This window comes from Calliphora vicina, chromosome 1, assembly GCF_958450345.1.
Source record: "Calliphora vicina chromosome 1, idCalVici1.1, whole genome shotgun sequence".
NCBI lineage: Eukaryota > Metazoa > Arthropoda > Insecta > Diptera > Calliphoridae > Calliphora > Calliphora vicina.
This window is the reverse complement of record NC_088780.1, coordinates 17,890,966-17,909,711: the sequence shown is the minus strand read 5'-3', so window position 1 is coordinate 17,909,711 and position 18,746 is coordinate 17,890,966. Positions and strand designations below refer to the sequence as shown.

General features: G+C 31.8%; 2 protein-coding genes across 3 annotated transcripts in view; one reads left to right on the top strand and one right to left on the bottom strand.

The window, feature by feature from the left end:
- Positions 1-18,746, top strand: part of msi (musashi) — a 365,786-nt gene that overhangs the window by 331,678 nt on the left and 15,362 nt on the right. For both annotated transcript variants that reach the window (XM_065499232.1, XM_065499231.1), the window contains one exon: positions 16,974-17,574. In XM_065499232.1, coding sequence (XP_065355304.1) covers positions 16,974-17,574 — 601 coding nt within the window. The remainder of the gene's footprint in view (positions 1-16,973; positions 17,575-18,746) is intronic.
- ymp (yellow-emperor) overlaps positions 13,950-18,746 on the bottom strand; it is an 81,139-nt gene continuing 76,342 nt past the window's right edge. The window contains exons 5-6 of the mRNA XM_065499233.1: positions 14,271-14,359; positions 13,950-14,214 (exon numbers count right to left, since the gene is read on the bottom strand). Coding sequence (XP_065355305.1) covers positions 14,064-14,214; positions 14,271-14,359 — 240 coding nt within the window. The 3' untranslated portion in view covers positions 13,950-14,063. The remainder of the gene's footprint in view (positions 14,215-14,270; positions 14,360-18,746) is intronic.

The window sequence follows — 18,746 nt, the reverse complement described above, 5'->3', positions numbered from 1 at the left end:
TTTTATGGCTCGAGCCATTAACAGGCTGGGGAACCTTACATTTCTGATAGTAGCAAAGAGAGAGAGAGAACATTTTACATGCCTCTCTGCAGTAATTATAATTTACGATCTTTTCAATTTTATTTCATAAATTAACTCTTGTCAGTTTTGTAAATAAGCTAAAACAAAATCTTTCTTATTTTTGCTAAAGTTTTCTGCCCTTCCCCATCCCTCTTCCTCCATTTTTAAAGATGTTCGCTCCCTTAACAGGTTTTCTATAAATTAAATACACCTTCTCCTGTTTCCTTCCGCTTTCCCATCCCCCTTATGCGGCCATAAAATAAATAATTGTTACTTGACGGTTACAGACGTGACTTACATTTGAAAAGAGACTTTCAGCAGGTCTAGTATGAGACACCCAAGGAAATTTAATAAGAATCAGGCAGCAAATGCTAAAGCAAGACCTGTATTTGAAGGGGGGGGGTTTGAATTTATTTGCTTATGCTACAAATATTTGCTGGTTTTCCAAGGAAAACAAAGAAACACAAATATTGTTAACAAATATTTTCGTTTAATTTTTTTGTTGATGGATAAAAAATAAACATAAATTCGTGTTGTTAGGTCTTTATTAAATATTAAAGTAGTAGTACTTGGTATTTGATACAATGGACCACTTTGACATCGCCATGGTTCAATTACAAAGACTTGAGAGTTAAAAAAAAAAACAGAAATAACAAACCAACAAACCCCATAAAGGAGACATTTAAAAGCCACACAGGACATTCGCTACGAGAACAAAAAAAACACTCTTTAGCAAATGTCTTTAGCTTGTAAGAAAAGGAGGAGTGAGAGAAAAGAGAGTCTATTTAACTATATTTCGTTTATAGTAAACTATAGGTTAATGTAAACTGATATTTCCCTTTAATAATGATGCTCTGTTGATGATAATGATGTTGAAGTTTCAGCCTTCTGTCTTGCTAAACTGTCACAGCCGGCCGAAATTTTGTGATGAAATGAAATTCAGCACAATTAAATTGTTTCTTTATGTTCTTCTCTGCTATTTCTATTTTCACAAAATGACAATGCATTTCTTTTTTTTTTATTTTCATTTCATTTTATTCTATTTTTTTTATTTTTGTTGGTTTTTTTCCTATGTATCTTTTTACTTTGATGAGATTTATTGGTTTTAGTTGAATTTATTTCCTTTTCGTCCTTTTTGTTGTTTTTCTACTTGGAGTATATTTTGTACATTAAACATGTTCATGGATTTAGATGGATGATTTTTTGTTGCTGTTGCTGTTTTGTTGTGTTTTTTTCTTCTATTTGTATCTTTCATTTGGTTTGGTATAGGAAAATCAATTTATTAAGGACATGATTTATTATGTTTTCATTAAGGCCAGCGATTTTTGCAACAACAAAATAATATAAAAGAGGATGTAAAATGCAGGGATAATAAAAAGTTAGGAGAAAAAGGATATAAACAGTTTAAGTCATAGTCCTTATTTAAATAGTAACAGAAAATAGTTTTAAATTAAAATTTTAGCTAAATACATCTGTATGTTAGTGTAAATCATGATGTGGACCAAAATACCTAATTAAAATTAATGATATTAATATAGAATGTTCCTCATTAACCTAAGCAATTTGCTATTGAAAATCAGCAAAATCCATACATTGCATAAAAAGTTATGGAACAATATATAAGACAACTTCGATCAAATTCAGATTTTTCAATAAAAATCAATTACAACTTGCTTACTTGTTTTTGTAATGGTTATTTGAGTTTAATTTACATTCAAATTTGGTTAGCAATAAAAATCTTTTATTTCTGTTAGTGTAAATCACGCTCACGTCCAAACTACCAAATATAAATTAATGAATTTAACCCAGAATGTCCATAATTATACTAAGAATTTTGCTATGGAAAATCAGAAAATCAAAATTGGTTAGCAACAGAAAATATTTTTATTAGTGTAAATCACGCTCATGTCTAAAATACAAAGTCAAAAATAATGATATTAACCCAGAATGTTCTTCATTGTCCTAAGCAGTTTGCTATTGAGAATCAGTTTAAGTTAAGCCTTAATCTTAGGTCTTTATCTAGTCTAGGTTATGTTTCAATCTACTTGAAGTTAAACATCAATATTAGGTCTTTATATAGTCTAAGTTAAGCCTAAATCTAGGCAAAGGAGAGCTTCAATCGTAAGTCGTTATCTAGTGGAAGATGAGCTTCAATCGTAGTGGAAGTTGAGCTTCAATCGTAGGTCATCATCTGGAGGACGTTGAGCATCAATCGTAGGTCTTCATCTGGAGGAAGTTTAGCTTCAATCGTAGGTCTTCATCTGGAGGAAGCTTAGCTTCAATAGTAGGTCTTTATCTAGTGGAAGTTGAGCTTCATCCGTAGGTCTTTATCTAGTAAAATTTTAGCTTCTATCATAAGTCTTTATCTAGTGGAAGTTGAGCTTCAATCATAGGTCTTTATCTAGTAAAATTTGAGCCTCAATCTAGTCAAAGTTAAGCATTATCCTTCGGTCTTTATCTAGTTGAAGTTGAGCTTCAATCCCAGGTCTTCATCTAGAGGTCTTTGAGCATCAATCGCAGGTCCTTATCTAGTCTAAGTTGAGATTCAATCGCAGGTCCACATCTGGAGGACGTTGAGCATCAATCGTAGGTCTTTATTTAATGGAAGTTGAGCCTCATTCTAGTCAAAGTTGAGCATCAATCGTAAGTCTTTATCTAGTAGAAGTTGAGTCTCAATCTAGTCAAAGTTCAGCTTCAATCGTTGGTCTTTATCTAGTGGAAGTTAAGCTTCATTCGTAGGTCTTTATCTAGTGGAAGTTGATCTTCAATCGTAGGTCTTCATCTCGAGGAAGTTAAGCTTCTGTCGTTGGTCTTTATCTAGTCGAAGTTGAGCTTCAATCGTGGGTCTTTATCTAGTGGAAATTGAGCTTCAATCGTAGGTCTTCATCTCGAGGAAGTTAAGCTTCAGTCGTTGGTATTTACCTAGTGGAAGTTGAGCTTCAATCGTAGATCTTTTTCTAGTGGAAGTTGAGTCTCAATCTAGTCAAAGTTCAGTTTCAATCGTTGGTCTTTATCTAGTGGAAGTTGAGCTTCAATCGTAGGTCTTCATCTCGAGGAAGTTAAGCTTCAGTCATTAGTCTTTATTTAGTGGAAGTTGAGCTTCAATCGTTGGTCTTTATCTAGTGGAAGTTGAGCTTCATTCGTAGGACTTTATCTAGTGGAAGTTGAGCTTCAATCGTAGGTCTTCATCTGGAGGAAGTTAAGCTTCTGTCGTTGGTCTTTATCTAGTCGAAGTTGAGCTTCAATCGTGGGTCTTTATCTAGTGGAAATTGAGCTTCAATCGTAGGTCTTCATCTCGAGGAAGTTAAGCTTCAGTCATTTGTCTTTATTTAGTGGAAGTTGAGCTTCAATCGTTGGTCTTTATCTAGTGGAAGTTAAACTTCAATCGTAGGTCTTCATCTGGAGGAAGTTTAGCTTCAATCGTAGGTCTTTATCTAGTGGAAGTTGAGCTTCAATCGTAGGTCTTCATCTCGAGGAAGTTAAGCTTCAGTCATTTGTCTTTATTTAGTGGAAGTTGAGCTTCAATCGTTGTTCTTTATCTAGTGGAAGTTAAACTTCAATCGTAAGTCTTTATCTAGTAGAAGTTGAGCTTCAATCGTAGGTCTTTATCTAGTGGAAATTGAGCTTCAATCGTAGGTCTTCATCTCGAGGAAGTTAAGCTTCAGTCGTTGGTCTTTATCTAGTGGAAGTTGAGCTTCGATCGTAGGTCTTTATCTAGTGGAAGTTGAGCTTCAATCGTAGGTCTTCATCTGGAGGAAGTTAAGCTTCTGTCGTTAGTCTTTATCTAGTGGAAATTGAGCCTCATTCTAGTCAAAGTTGAGCTTCAATCGTAGGTCTTCATCTGGAAGAAGTAAAGCTTCTGTCGTTGGTCTTTATCTAGTGGAAATTGAGCTTCAATCGTAAGTCTTTATCTAGTGGGAGTTGAGCTTCAATCGTAGGTCTTCATCTGGAGGAAGTTAAGCTTCAGTCGTTGGTCTTTATCTAGTGGAAGTTGAGCTTCGATCGTAGGTCTTTATCTAGTGGAAGTTGAGTCTCAATCTAGTCAAAGCTCAGCTTCAATCCTTGGTCTTTATCTAGTGGAAGTTAAACTTCATTCTTAGGTCTTTATCTAGTGGAAGTTGAGCTTCAATCGTAGGTCTTCATCTGGAGGAAGTTAAGCTTCTGTCGTTGGTCTTTATCTAGTGGAAATTGAGCTTCAATCGTAGGTCTTTATCTAGTGGAAGTTGAGCTTCAATCGTAGGTCCTCATCTGGAGGAAGTTAAGCTTCTGTCGTTAGTCTTTATCTAGTGGAAATTGAGCCTCATTCTAGTCAAAGTTGAGCTTCAATCGTAGGTCTTCATCTGGAAGAAGTAAAGCTTCTGTCGTTGGTCTTTATCTAGTGGAAATTGAGCTTCAATCGTAAGTCTTTATCTTGTGGGAGTTGAGCTTCAATCGTAGGTCTTCATCTGGAGGAAGTTAAGCTTCAGTCGTTGGTCTTTATCTAGTGGAAGTTGAGCTTCAATCGTAGGTCTTCATTTGGAGGAAGTTAAGCTTCTGTCGTTGGTCTTTATCTAGCGGAAATTGAGCTTCAATCGTAGGTCTTCATCTCGAGGAAGTTAAGCTTCAGTCATTGGTCTTTATTTAGTGGAAGTTGAGCTTCAATCGTAGGTCTTTATCTAGTGGAAGTTGAGTCTCAATCTAGTCAAAGTTCAGCTTCAATCGTTGGTCTTTATCTAGTGGAAATTGAGCTTCAATCGTAGGACTTCATCTCGAGGAAGTTAAGCTTCAGTCGTTGGTCTTTATCTAGTGTAAGTTGAGTCTCAATCTAGTCAAAGTTCAGCTTCAATCGTTGGTCTTTATCTAGTGGAAGTTAAACTTCATTCGTAGGACTTTATCTAGTGGAAGTTGAGCTTCAATCGCAGGTCTTCATCTGGAGGTCGTTGAGCAGCAATCGTAGGTCCTTATCTAGTCTAAGTTGAGCTTCAATCGCAAGTCCACATCTAGAGGACGTTGAGCATCAATCGTAGGTCTTTATCTAGTGGAAGTTGAGCCTCATTCTAGTCAATGTTGAGCTTCAATCGTAAGTCTTTATCTAGTGGAAGTTGAGCTTCAATCGTAGGTCTTTATCTAGTGGGAGTTGAGCTTCAATCGTAGGTCTTCATATGGAGGAAGTTAAGCTTCTGTCGTTGGTCTTTATCTAGTGGAAGTTAAGCTTCAGTCGTTGGTCTTTATCTAGTGGAAGTTGAGCTTCAATCGTAGATCTTTATCTAGTGGAAGTTGAGCTTCATTCGTAGGTCTTTATCTAGAGGAAGTTGAGAGTATTTTTCTAGTCGAATTTTAGCTCCAATTTTAGGTATTTTTCTGGTAGAAGTTGAGTTCTAATTTTAGGTTTTTTTTCTGGTCGAAGTTGAGCTTTAGTTTAGTCTAATTTCAACTTCAACCGTAGGTCGTTATGTTGAGCTTCAATTGTTGGTCGTGATATAATCGAATTAAATCGTGGTAATAAAAATAATTTATTACTGTTAGTGTAAATCACGCCCACGTCTAAAATACCAAATCGAAATTAATGATATTTACCCAAAATGTTCACCATAATACTAAGAAGTTTCTTATTGAAAATCACATAATTCAGTTTATTATATAAAAAGTTATGAAACGAAATATAACACAACTTTGGAACAATTTGAAGCAATTTGAGTTGAGTTTAATTGTGTAATTCTAGTTCTAGCTGCAGAGTATTTTTGAATCATTGCAACCGAATATTTATAGTATTCTCTTATGTACATTTAATTTATTTTTTTTTTGTTTTAGTCCTGATTTCCATTAATAATTTCCAAATATTTTGTAATTTTACACTCCCCACCAAAAATAAACATTTAACATCCTTTCTCCTCCTCAAAAGCTAAATAAATTATAACAAGTTGCTTTTCCTTTTTTTCGATATTTTTTTTTATAGAAAAAAGCTAAAAACCATAAAAAATTTAGCAACTAAATTGTCTTACCACCACCACAACACATTACATTCTACACATACTTTAACTCATACAATTGTACTTGTACTTGTGTGTTTGTATTTGTAATACAAATATTTTTATTGCTGTATATGTGGTTGCAAATTACATGTACAACCCTCTATCCCCTGCCTCCAGTCGATTTTACAATTCAATACACATATGTATGTACACAGCCAATGCTCGTATATTTAAACTTCTGAAACCCTGCTGTGCGCCAAGCTAAATCCGCAACTTTGAATTTCTCAACTAGTTACCCTTACAACCACTCACAAGGTCTTTGACTGGCGATTTTAATAGGGGAATGTATAGTCACCTTTTGCACTACCAAAGTTATGTAGAGGGTTCTTTTAGTACTGCCGGGTTCCTACATTCTTGATTTTTTTTGTTTTAGTATTTGTTAAATTATTTTTTAAATTGAATTGTAAAGTTTTCCTTTTTTTTTGTGTGGAATACTGTTAAAAATATACTCAACACAACGTATACAAATATTGGCACATATTCATACATATGTGTACGTGTACGTGTACACACATACATTTATATTTAAAGGGAAACAGGATGAAACATGTTTTAGGTAGCAAAATTAATTTATTGCAAAAATAAATGTATATATCTGCCAAGCTACAGAATCGATGGCAAAACAATGTATGTAAGAATCATAGAAGAAGATCTAAGCTTTCAGAAAATGAAAGCTTTAAGCTTTCCATTTGAATACACTATACATACATCTATAGGGTAGCTTTTGAAGCTCACAAATGTCAATTGGTTATTTTTGTGATCTCAGTTGATCTTCTCTAGTTTAGTAGACGATGTTGAACTTCAATCGTAGGTCATTATCTAGTCCAAGTTGGGAATCAATCTAGACGAAGTTGAGCTTTAATCGTAGGACGAAGTTGGGGTTCAATGTAGACGAGGTTCAACTTCATTATTCGGTCATTATATAGTGGAAGATGGGGTTCAATCTACACGAAGATAAGCTTCAATCGTAGGTCGTACTTGGGATTCATTCTGTAGTCTAAGTAGAGCTCCAATCGTAAGTGTTCATTTTGTTGAAGTTGAGCTTCCATTGTTGGTCTTTATGAAGTCTAATCTTAACGCCATTCGTAGATGTTTATCTTATTGAAGTTGATCTTCAATCATAGGAATTTATGTAGTGGAAGTCGAACTTCAATCGTAGGTCTTTGTTTAGCCAATCGTTGGTTTTTATGTAGTGGAGTTGAGCTCCAATCGTTCATGTTTATTATGTCGAAGTTGAGCTTCTTTATGTAGTGGAAGTTGGGCGCTACTCGCAGGTCTTTATCTAGTGGAAGTTGAGCTTCAATCACAGATCTTTATCTAGTCTAAGTTAAGCTTCAATCGTAGGTCATTATCTAATGGATATTGAGCTTCAATCGTAGATTTTTATTTAGTGGAGTTGACATTAAATCGTTCTTGTTTATTAGGTCGAAGTTGAGCTTCAATAGTAGGTCTTTATGTAGTGGAAGTTGGACGCCAATCTTAGAAGTTTATCCTCAATAGTTGTTAATTTTCTAGTCGAAGTTTAACTTCATTAATAGGTCTTTATCTAGTGGAAGTTGAGCCTCAATCTAGTCAAAGTTAAGCATTAATCGTAGGTCTTAATCCAGTTGAATTTGAGCTTCAATCGCAGATCTTTATCTAGTCTTAGTAGAGCTTCAATCGAAGGTCTTTATCTGGTGGAAGTTGAGCTTCAATCGTAGGTCTTTATCTAGTCTAAGTTGAGCTTCAATCGTTGGTCTTTATCTAATCGAAGTTATGCTTCAATCATAGGTCTTTAACTACTGGAATTTGAGCCAAAATCTAGTCAAAGTTAAGCCCTAATCGTAGGTCTCTATCTAGTGGAAGTTGAGCTTCAATCGCAGGTCATTTTCTAGTGGAATTTTAGCTTCAATCGTAGGTCTTAATCTAGTCTAAGTTAAGCTTCAATCGTTGGCCTTTATCTGGTGGAATTTTAGCTTCAATCGTAGGTCTTAATCTAGTCTAAGTTGAGCTTCAATCGTAGAACTTTATCTAGTGGAATATTAGCTTCAATCGTTGGTCTTTATATTCTAAGTTGAGCTGCAATCATAGGTCTTTAACTACTGGAATTTGAACCTAAATCTAGTCAAAGTTAAGCTCTAATCGTAGGTCTTTATCTAGTGGATGTTGAACTTTAATCGCAGGTCTTTATCTAATGAAAGTTGAGCTTCAATCGTAGGACTTTTTCTAGTGGAATTTTAGCTTCAATCGTAGGTCTTAATCTAGACTAAGTTGAGCTTCAATCGTAGATCTTTATCTAGTGGAGTTCTAGCTTCAATCTTTGGTCTTTATCTTCTAAGTTGAGATTCAATCGTAGGTCTTTATCTAGTCGAAGTTGAGCTTCAATCGTAGGTCTTCAGCTGGTGGAATTTGAGCCTCAATCTAGTCAAAGTTAAGCATTAATTGTAGGTCTTTATGTAGTGGATTTTTAGCTTCAATCGCGATCTTTATCTAGTCAGAGTTTACCTTCAAATCTTTATCTAGTTGAAGTTGAGCTTCTATCGTAGGTCTTTATCTAATCGAAATTGAGCTCCAACCATAGGAATTATTTCTAATCAAAGTTGAGCTGCTATCGTTGATCTTTATCAAGTCGATGTTGAATACAAATTGAACTTTAATATACAAACATCTTTAAGCAGTCTAAGTTAAGCTCCATTCGCAGGACTTTATCTAGTCTATGACGATCTGCAACTATTATTATTTTTATAACATTTTTCATTAACCCACCATTTGCCAACCTACTTGTTAAATGCATAGTTTTAGGCGTTAACTCTTTATCTCTGCAAAACAGCAATTATATCCTGTTAAAAAGTTAGTTTTTTTCTCTGACTTCAATTAACTTAAATACAATTAAATAGTTTTTGTCTACTTTTTTTTTGAAATAACCCTAAAAAAGCCCCTAAAGGCATGTTTTGCTCCACCCTCTCTAATAAAAATTAGAAAAAAAAATCCTCAAAAAAAGTATAAGAAAAATGTACCAAAATTACATCAAAAAAAGAAGAAAAGTTTTGTTTAATGAATTGTTAATGGTTGTAAATTCCCAAATGCATTAAAATGTACTCTGATGTCACCAAAATTAATTAAAAGAATGCCACACATACATACATGCATACTTACACATACATACACTCCCACCAACACACACCCACAAACATTTTTAGCATAAATTTACCCAAATAAAGATGACTAAATAAACTAGACAAGACAAGTCAAATTAAATGTAAATAGTTAATAATGTTTAAGAAAACCCAAAGTTTTTGGCTGTAACAGGAATTTTATATACAAAGCCTTACAAGTATTCTTTTTGTTTTGTAATTTCTCCAAGTGTATTTCTTTTGTCCTTAAACAAAAACTATTTCCTAGAACTTTTGCTATTTAGATATTTTGTTATTGCTAATCATGTAACAACTAATTCTTATTGTTTTGTATGGTTTGGGTTAATTGTTGCTGGCTGATAACCCAGCAAAAATAGGAGTTTGAAATTAAACTTTTTTATGTTTGAAAAAGATAAAACTTCAATATATTACAACTTTGGAAATACTAAAGCTTTTTTGCTTAAGATTTGGATTAATTATAAAGAGTGACTTAAGCTTTTATAATTTTGTTTATTATTATAATTAATTGAAACTCAAGAGGAGTTACAGTAGGCCAAAGTTGAGGATTTTGTGAGCTAGCAGTTTTTTGGAAGTTGATTATACGATTGTATAAAACTTCTGAAGTACTAAACAGATTTGTACATAACTTGGAACATTAATAGAACAAGACATAAGCTTTCAGTATATGTTTTAGAAATATTAAATATATTAGTCTAACGAGCGCTACAGTAAGTCAAAGTTAAGTATTTCCTGTGACCAGTTTTTTTTGGAAATTTAACTTTTGAGTGTAAAAAACTTTTAAATTATCCAATCGATTTGCATAAAACTTGGAACACTAATAGAGCATATCATAAGCTTTCAGTATCGGGATTAATAATATTCTAAATTTCAATATAAGGGTGCTACAGCACAGCCAAAGTTAAGTGCATCGATTGTGGATTTTTTTTTTGGAAATCTTGATTTTATCAAATATTTTTAAATAGAATGCATAATTTCTATCTATTGATATAAAATATGGGTAGCATTTCTTTCCCAAATGACAAAAAAAGTGCTAAAAAATGGTACCGTAAACATTTTGCAGTAAATTCAATTTAAAACTTTTCATTTATCAAAAATAGATTTGTTTAATTAGCTAATTAATAACAAAGTAACTAAATCTCAGTCTTACCTCAGTTATTTAATAAATATTCCTAAAAATTTACCCAGCTTACCATCAATTACATACATGCCAACGTTTCAATTCCTTATATTTCATTTCTCCAATTTAACATAATATTCTTAAATACGAAATAAATATGTACTTTGTTACTCTTACATATAAAAAATAACCGAAAAATCTTTTCAAATTAATCAAATATCCTTAAGGATATTAAATTAATACATTTGATTTAGATAAGAAAAAAAAAGTCAGCTAAAACTTCTTCTCTACTCCATCTACACTTCAAATCAATATTAAAGCCATATTTCTCTATCAAAACTGAATTTATGACATTTACACACAGGATGAAGAAAGAAACAACAAACAGCAACAACACAATGCTCTCACACACAAATACAAATATTTGTTGCTTTTCTAGCATGAAAAAAAACATAATATTACTCTCCTTAAAGAGCATCTGACTAACCAACATTTTTTTTTATTATTAAATTATATTTATTTCTTTTAAAGAAATGTAAAACTAAGCAGGCGCATTGGAAATTTTTAATTTCCCCTTTTTTATTTAATAGAAAAGTGTGTGTGGGATATTTATTTCAAAATGGCAATGCTGTTGTATTTTGTAATTGCCTTAACAATAACTCTCAAACTATTTACAGTTTGAGTATGCTTGCTGTTGCTGTTATTTTTACAGGAAATGTTAAATTACAGCAATCTCTATTGACATTTCCGTTATGCCAAACAACAAATACACAATGCTTTTTGAAAGTTGAATGTCAAAGTTAAAACAGGGAAATATACAGCAGAGTTGCATTTTTGTGGTGGGGTTGTTTTGTTAATTCATACAGTAGTGGTTAAATAAGATAACAACTAAGAATTTAATGGAAAATTACTGGAAATAACATAAATTTTAAAGGCCGTATTAATAAACAATTTGTAAATTTAAACAACGTTTTAAAATCAAATTTTGTATAGAAATTTTGCTTTAAAACATTGTTTAAATTTAAAATTTGTTCATGAATATGGGGGTAAATGTTCTAGTTAATTTCAAGAAAACTAAAAAAATGCGTTTTGAAATAATAAGGGTCATTATTACAACTTGTCTTTATATTCGTAAAAGTAAAAGGTAACTTTAAGTAATAGAAAAAGGTAACTTTAAGTAATAGAAAAAGGTACCCTTTAAAGTTAACTTTTACTATTACGAACATAAAGGCAAGTTGTAATAATGTCTCTAAATTTTATACAAATGAAAATAGTATGTAATAAACAACTAAATAAAATGTCTAGCAAAATTTGTGAAAAATTAATGTCGTTTACATGAACACAATTTGAAAACGATTGAACATCAATTGGAGCTTAAACAAAAACAATACCTAAGATTGAAGCTCAATTTAAAATACATAAAGACCTATTACAGAAGCTTAATTTAGACTATATAAATATCTAAGATTGGAGCTCAATTTAGACTAAATAAAGATCTAATATTGGAGTTCAATATAGACTAAATAAAGATTTAAGATTGGAGTTCAATTTAGACTAAATAAAGATCTAAGATTGAAGCTCAATTTAGACTAAATAAAGACAACCGATTGAAGCTCAACTTCCACTAAACAAAGACCGACGATTGAAGCTCAACTTCCACTAGATAAAGAACTACGATTGAAGATAAAATTCGGCTAAATAAACACAACCGATTGAAGCTCAACTTCCACTAAATAAAGACCTATGATTGAAGCTCAACTTCCACTAGATAAAGACCTACGATTTAAGCTCAACTTCCACTAGATAAAGACCGACGATTGAAGCTCAACTTCCACTAGATAAAGACCTACGATTGAAGATAAAATTCGGCTAAATAAACACAACCGATTGAAGCTCAACTTCCACTAAATAAAGACCTATGATTGAAGCTCAACTTCCACTAGATAAAGACCTACGATTTAAGCTCAACTTCCACTAGATAAAGACCTACGATTGAAGCTCAACTTCCACTAGATAAAGACCTATGATTGAAGTTCATCTTCCACTATTTAGACGATTAAAGCTCAACTTCCTAGATAAAGTCCTATGATTGAAGCTCAACTTCCACTAGATAAAGACCTACGATTGAAGCTCAACTTCCACTAGATAAAGACCTACGATTGAAGTTCATCTTCCACTATTTAGACGATTAAAGCTCAACTTCCTAGATAAAGTCCTACGATTGAAGCTCAACTTCCACTATAATAAAGACCTACGATTGAAGCTCATCTTCAACTAGATAAAGACCTACAATTGAAGCTCAACTTCCACTAGATAAAGACCTACGATTGAAGCTTAACTTTCACTAGTCAAAGACCTACGATTGAAGGTCATCTTCCACTAGATAAAGACCAACGATTGAAGCTCAACTTCCACTAGATAAAGACCTACGATTGAAGCTCAACTTCCACTAGATAAAGACCTACGATTGAAGCTCAACTTCTACTAGACAAAGACCTACGATTGAAGCTCAACTTCTACTAGTCAAAGACCTACGATTGAAGGTCATCTTCCACTAGATAAAGACAAACGATTGAAGCTCAACTTCCACTAGATAAAGACCTACGATTGAAGCTCAACTTACGCTACCGAATGGAGCTCAACGTAGACTACGGTTGAAGTTCAACTTAAACTACGTAAAGAACTATGTTTCAAGCTTGTCATAGACTACAATTGGAGCTCAATTCAGTCTACATAAAGACCCACGATTGAAGTTCACCTTTAACTACCTTCGACTTCATAAAGACCTAGGATTGAAGTTCATCTTCAACTACATAATGACATACGATCGAAGTTCATCTTCGACTACATATGACCTACGATTGAAGTTCTTCTTCGACTACATAAATACATACGATTGGAGCTCATCTTCGACTACATAAAGTCCTACGATTGAAGTTCATCTTCGACTAAATAAACTTATACGATTAAAGTTTAACTGTTTATCGTCGACTACAAGAAGACCTGCGATTGTAGTTTATCTTCGACTACATAAAGACCTATAGAATTCATAAGAAATCCTAATTAACTTATTGATAGGAAACTAAAATACCTTTACAATATACAAACATTCAATTCAAATTCCCCCCTCAATTTGCTACAATACCTAAACCAGTTTGTTACGTTAATTTAATTATTAAATTTATAAAAAATAACTACTTCCTTGTATGGCAGTTTTTTCCTACTTTATTTAAAAAGTAAATGAAAATATCACATTACAACGCATAAATACAATTGTATATGCTTCAGTTATACATGTGTGACCTTATTTCTTGGTTTACTTCTACATGGTCTTTACCTTCCAGGAAATATGTTGTATGACAATGTTGAAATGTTTCCCTCTTTTAAAGAACCCCAAAGACAAAACACACAAAATGCACCAGAAAGGCTCATATAACTGCGGGATGTGTTTTGAAGAAATATCCTTTAGTAACCGAGACAATATTAAGTTTTGTTGGGTTTCCAAAAACCACTGCGTTACTAAAAGTTTGTGGATGGATATAGTGGTTTTGGTGCCCTAATGTCTCATATTTTATTGATTAGATGTCATATGATATTTTAAATTGCATAGTTATAGTGAAAATTGGATTAAAAGTAATAATTTTGTTTAAAGAAAAATAAACAAAATTAGATAATTTTATAGTTTATTAGTAATTTTTTATTTAAATACTTTTTATTTTAAATTTTTATTGAGAATTAATATCATTCCTCTTCCGCTGTTTGTATGGCCGCTATTACACCTTTAGGATTTTCATATTTCTGATTATAAACCCTGAATTTTCTTTGAGGCGGCGGATACATGGGTCCAACTCTAGTCTCCACTTGTTCACAGGCCATTTGTTTATTGAGAAATCTAAAAATTATTTATAATTAAAATCAAATAATACTTAAAATTCTTATTGTTTTTACCTCACATCATCACGGGTAAACGCTAATCTTATGGTCCATAGAACTTCACAAGTGAAACCCACCACTGTTATAAAGGCTATGGGTATAACCTAAAAATAGAATTGGAATTTATTATAAAACCATTATTAATGGATTGTTTATAAAATCGTAATATTTTTGGGATTTCAAGTATTTCAAGTGGCCCTCTTTGAAAATTTAGTTAAATTTTCTTCAAGTGGTTTGTTTTAAGTGTCACAGAGAAAACCGTGTCGAGTTTGCTACATAAATTTGTTTGACAAATTATCATGACATTTATGTTTAATTGCTTTCTGACACAAAATGTGACAAGTAGTATTTCATAGAAGTGTAATGAATGGGTTTTTAAGAAAATATTATAATTTTGGAAACGAATAATGTTTATAGAGCTAAAGAATGTTGTTTGTTTTTGAAATTAAATTGTAGTTTTTAAATATTTTTCATTCAGAGAATGGTATTAAAATTGTAGCATAAATTAAATTTAGACAGCCTCTTAATCTGTTGAATTTTATTAAAATAGTTTAATATTATTTAGTAATTTTATAGAAAATGCCAAACTTGTAATATTTTGGTTTGTTTTAAGGGTCTAGAGATAAATTATTTGTCAAATTACCATGACATTTATGTTTAATTGCATTGAAATGTTATGAATGTGATTTTAAGAAAATTGTTTCTGAAAGTATTTAAAGTAATTTTATATTTAAAATTATTTTTTTAATTGTGTATTAATTAGTGATATTCAGATTATTTAAACTCACATTTTCTTAGTTTAATCAAAGTTTAAAAAGTGTAAGTTTTTTTTGAAATTAACCAAAAATAAACTAAAGCTGAGTCTAGTTTCTTATTTTAAAATTTGTTTATTTAAGTTTTGCTATAAAAATGTATTTTTTGATTAGCCTTTCCTTAGTGTGCACTCAGTTTTTGCCTTTTTTATTTCCTATTACATGAAAACTATATTTCACTTTCATCTTTATCTCTTTATATAATTTGTTTATTGACCCCAAAGTAAACTATTACATTTCTGTCATGAAATCACAGAAAATAACTAAAACTTGTGATTGTAGGTATTTCTTTAGATTTTTTAGTTCAAATAAATTAAAAAAGCTAAAGAAAATATTTGAATTTTAATGGAAATATTAAATATATATGCTAATAGTATCTAATAATGAAATACCCACTTGAATTATCTTCAAACAATACCTATTTCATTACAATTTAACGCCTGCGTTTGATTTCTCTGACAAATTTCACATTCCCATACATTACTGTTTTAGCGCCCTTAAAAATACAACCCTGCTGAATACAAACCCAATATATGCAACCCTGTTTGGTGTTGTTTATAAAAAAAACAAAAACACTCAATTGTTTTTGAGTAATTTACGCTTGCGCTCCTCTCATTTCATGTTTTGAAAATCATTCGTTAATTTACGCTCAAGGAATAAGGACTGATAAAAATACATATTAAAGCAAAATAAAAAGTGTTTAAATAAAAAAATAATTTATTTATTTAAAGAACATTAATAATTTTTTAAAATTGTTTATAAAAAGAGCAAAAACTTTTAAAGAATACAAGAGTTTAAAAACTACTGCAAAAACAATAACAGTTACAAAATTGGCAAAACAAACGTGATTTTTCTTTACTTTTTTTTAACTTATTAATCTGTTACTAAGCAACCACAATATTAAGTTTGTTAATAGTGTTGAAATCTAAAGCGCGTAGTTAATGTTTATTTGAACTTTCTAACAAAAAACCAAGGAAATTTGTTGCTATAAATTGCCAAGACATTGTAGTGCAGCAAAAAAAAGGACTAAAATCTCTTAGTAAAAATAAAACAAAGTGAATCATAACCCTACTTTAAAAACTAACGGACATATCGCACTTGATCAACAAGAGGGTATTAACTCAAACTTTTGAAAATTTCACTTTTTTCAAGAAATCAACTAACAACATCAATATCTATCTACTGTAAAAATTTCAACGTATTCCGATTACTCTTTCATCTCGAAAACAACATTTGAGACTATTTTCGTGATAACGTAGTGACTACTTTCATATCAACAAAAAGGCATTATTTTGAGTTAATACAAAAGTTGAAATAGAAATGCATAGTATATTTTCATAAAAAAGGTATTATTTTGAGTTGAGCCTTTATTCCAGTTAAAAATAATCATATTGTTTTATTTATATTTGGTTGTATTTTGAGTTGATACTGTTTTGTTGATAAAACTTGTTTTACTTTATGATTTTAATTCGAAATGTGACTCTTTTTATAATAAAGTTGTTCACATTTTTTCAGAAAAATGGTATTAACTCAAAAAACAGATTTTTTTTGCAATAATTGGAAAAATTTAAAAGAAAAACAATGTAATTATATTTTTAAATAGAATTTACATACTATGATGTATTCAGATTTTCAAATTCTCTTAAAATATAACCGCAAACAGTTTTTATCCTCTACTGAAAATTTTAAAATTTTGAGTTAATACCCTCTTGTTGATCAAGTGCGATATATTTTTTTAATTTCCCTGAGAAATTTGTGAAAACTAGAATTTTATTTTAATAATAAAAATCATTATAATGATAGAAGGAGCTACCATGTTACATCATCCCACCTCATTACCACCACCACCCATTGCAACACGCATTAAAGATGAGAATTCCAACAATAAATTTTTCTATCCCCACAGCAATCCCATTGACAACGCTGCAGCTGCTGCCGCCGCTGCTGCTGCTGGTCTCATTGATCCACACAATCGGGATTTGCGTAATGCTCTGGTAGCCTCCATGAATGGCAATGTGGCTGCGGCCACCATTAATGGTTCTTTGACAACAGCGGCTGTGTTAAAAAGTGCCTCCGCAGCTGCCGCCGTAGCTGCTGCTCAGCAACAACAACAACAGCAGCAACAGCAACAACAAACAAATGCAAATAATGCCTCACAGCAACAACAGCAGCAGCAACAAACTTTAAATACCACAAATAACAGCGCAGTTTCCCAGCAGCAGCAACAACAACAACATACACAAGCCCAACAATCTGCCCTGGCCATTTTAAATAGTGCCGCCCCCAACAGTAACAACAATCAAACAGATGTTGCCATCAAAACTTCGCTATCGGGACGTTCAACACCCAGTAACAGTGTTAGTGGGGCGGCAGGAACCGATCCCGCACCCGGCAAACTATTCGTAGGCGGCCTTAGCTGGCAAACATCATCCGAAAAACTTAAGGAATATTTTAATATGTTCGGTGCCGTCACAGATGTGCTCATTATGAAGGATCCTCTCACTCAGGTAAGCACAGACAGCTCTTAGTCTTTGGCTTGTTAATATTATTATTATTTACTTTAAATGGCTTTATATTTATTATTTATTTATTTCTTTGATTTATTACCCAACCAACCAACCAAATGTGTTTTTCGAGCCTGATGTGTGCTACACATTTCTTTATTTATTCTTGTTTTCTTTTCTTAACCTTATTTTGAGGTTTTATAGGTATTTTCGGCGTTTCTTAGGTTTCTCTTCTTTATTGTCTTGTTTACATTTTCATTTTAACCTTAAATACCAACAAAACAAACAAACAAACTCTACGAACTGCATCTGCTGTTCTTTACTTTTGTTGTCAATATGTCATGTCTTTTATAATGATCATCATCATCACCATCATCTGGACTTTTACTTGGTGATACCTTTTGTTTCTTAATCTCATTTTGTTGTTGTTTTGGCTGTTCTGTTCTATAGTTTCATTTTATTTTACTATCATTCTTGCTGTTTACCTGTCTATTTGCCTTAATGGAAAGACCCAACTTAAAGACACACACACCAATTTTGCTTTTTTGCTTTGTTAATTTTGAAGAAATTTCTTTGTGTGTTTAAATGATGAGCTAAAATATTCAATTTTAAATTTGAAACAGCAAAAAATACACATACATACTTTGAAAAATGTATCTAGTCTTATCTTTTGCTCATTTGTTTTGAAAATTTTAAGTTGCAATTTGTTGTAACAGTTCCTGTTGAGAACCTTTTAGTTAATACAGCAATTTGTCCTTTGGTTTACTTAGAATTGTTTAACAATTTTTATAAAACGAAACTCTAAGAAATCTTTAGTAGGTATTTAATATATAATCCCCATGATTATTTATTTGTAATCCCAGTTCTGTTTAATCTTACACACTTTTCATGTTTATTTTATACATATTCAAAAGAGGGGATTAATGATTTAAAACTATATATATTCAAAGTTGCACGGAAAATGCAACATACATCTTCATCATGTGTTATTTGTTAATCCTGTATCCTAATATTTTTAAAAGCAAGTAATTGTTGAAATAATCAGCCCTATTAGGGAATTTCCTTACTCTACATTATAAAAATAAAACTATGTATATCAGAAAACGTGAATCACATTTTTGACACTTTAAATTACTTAATAACTCTTAAAATATGATTGCATTGAAATAATTAAG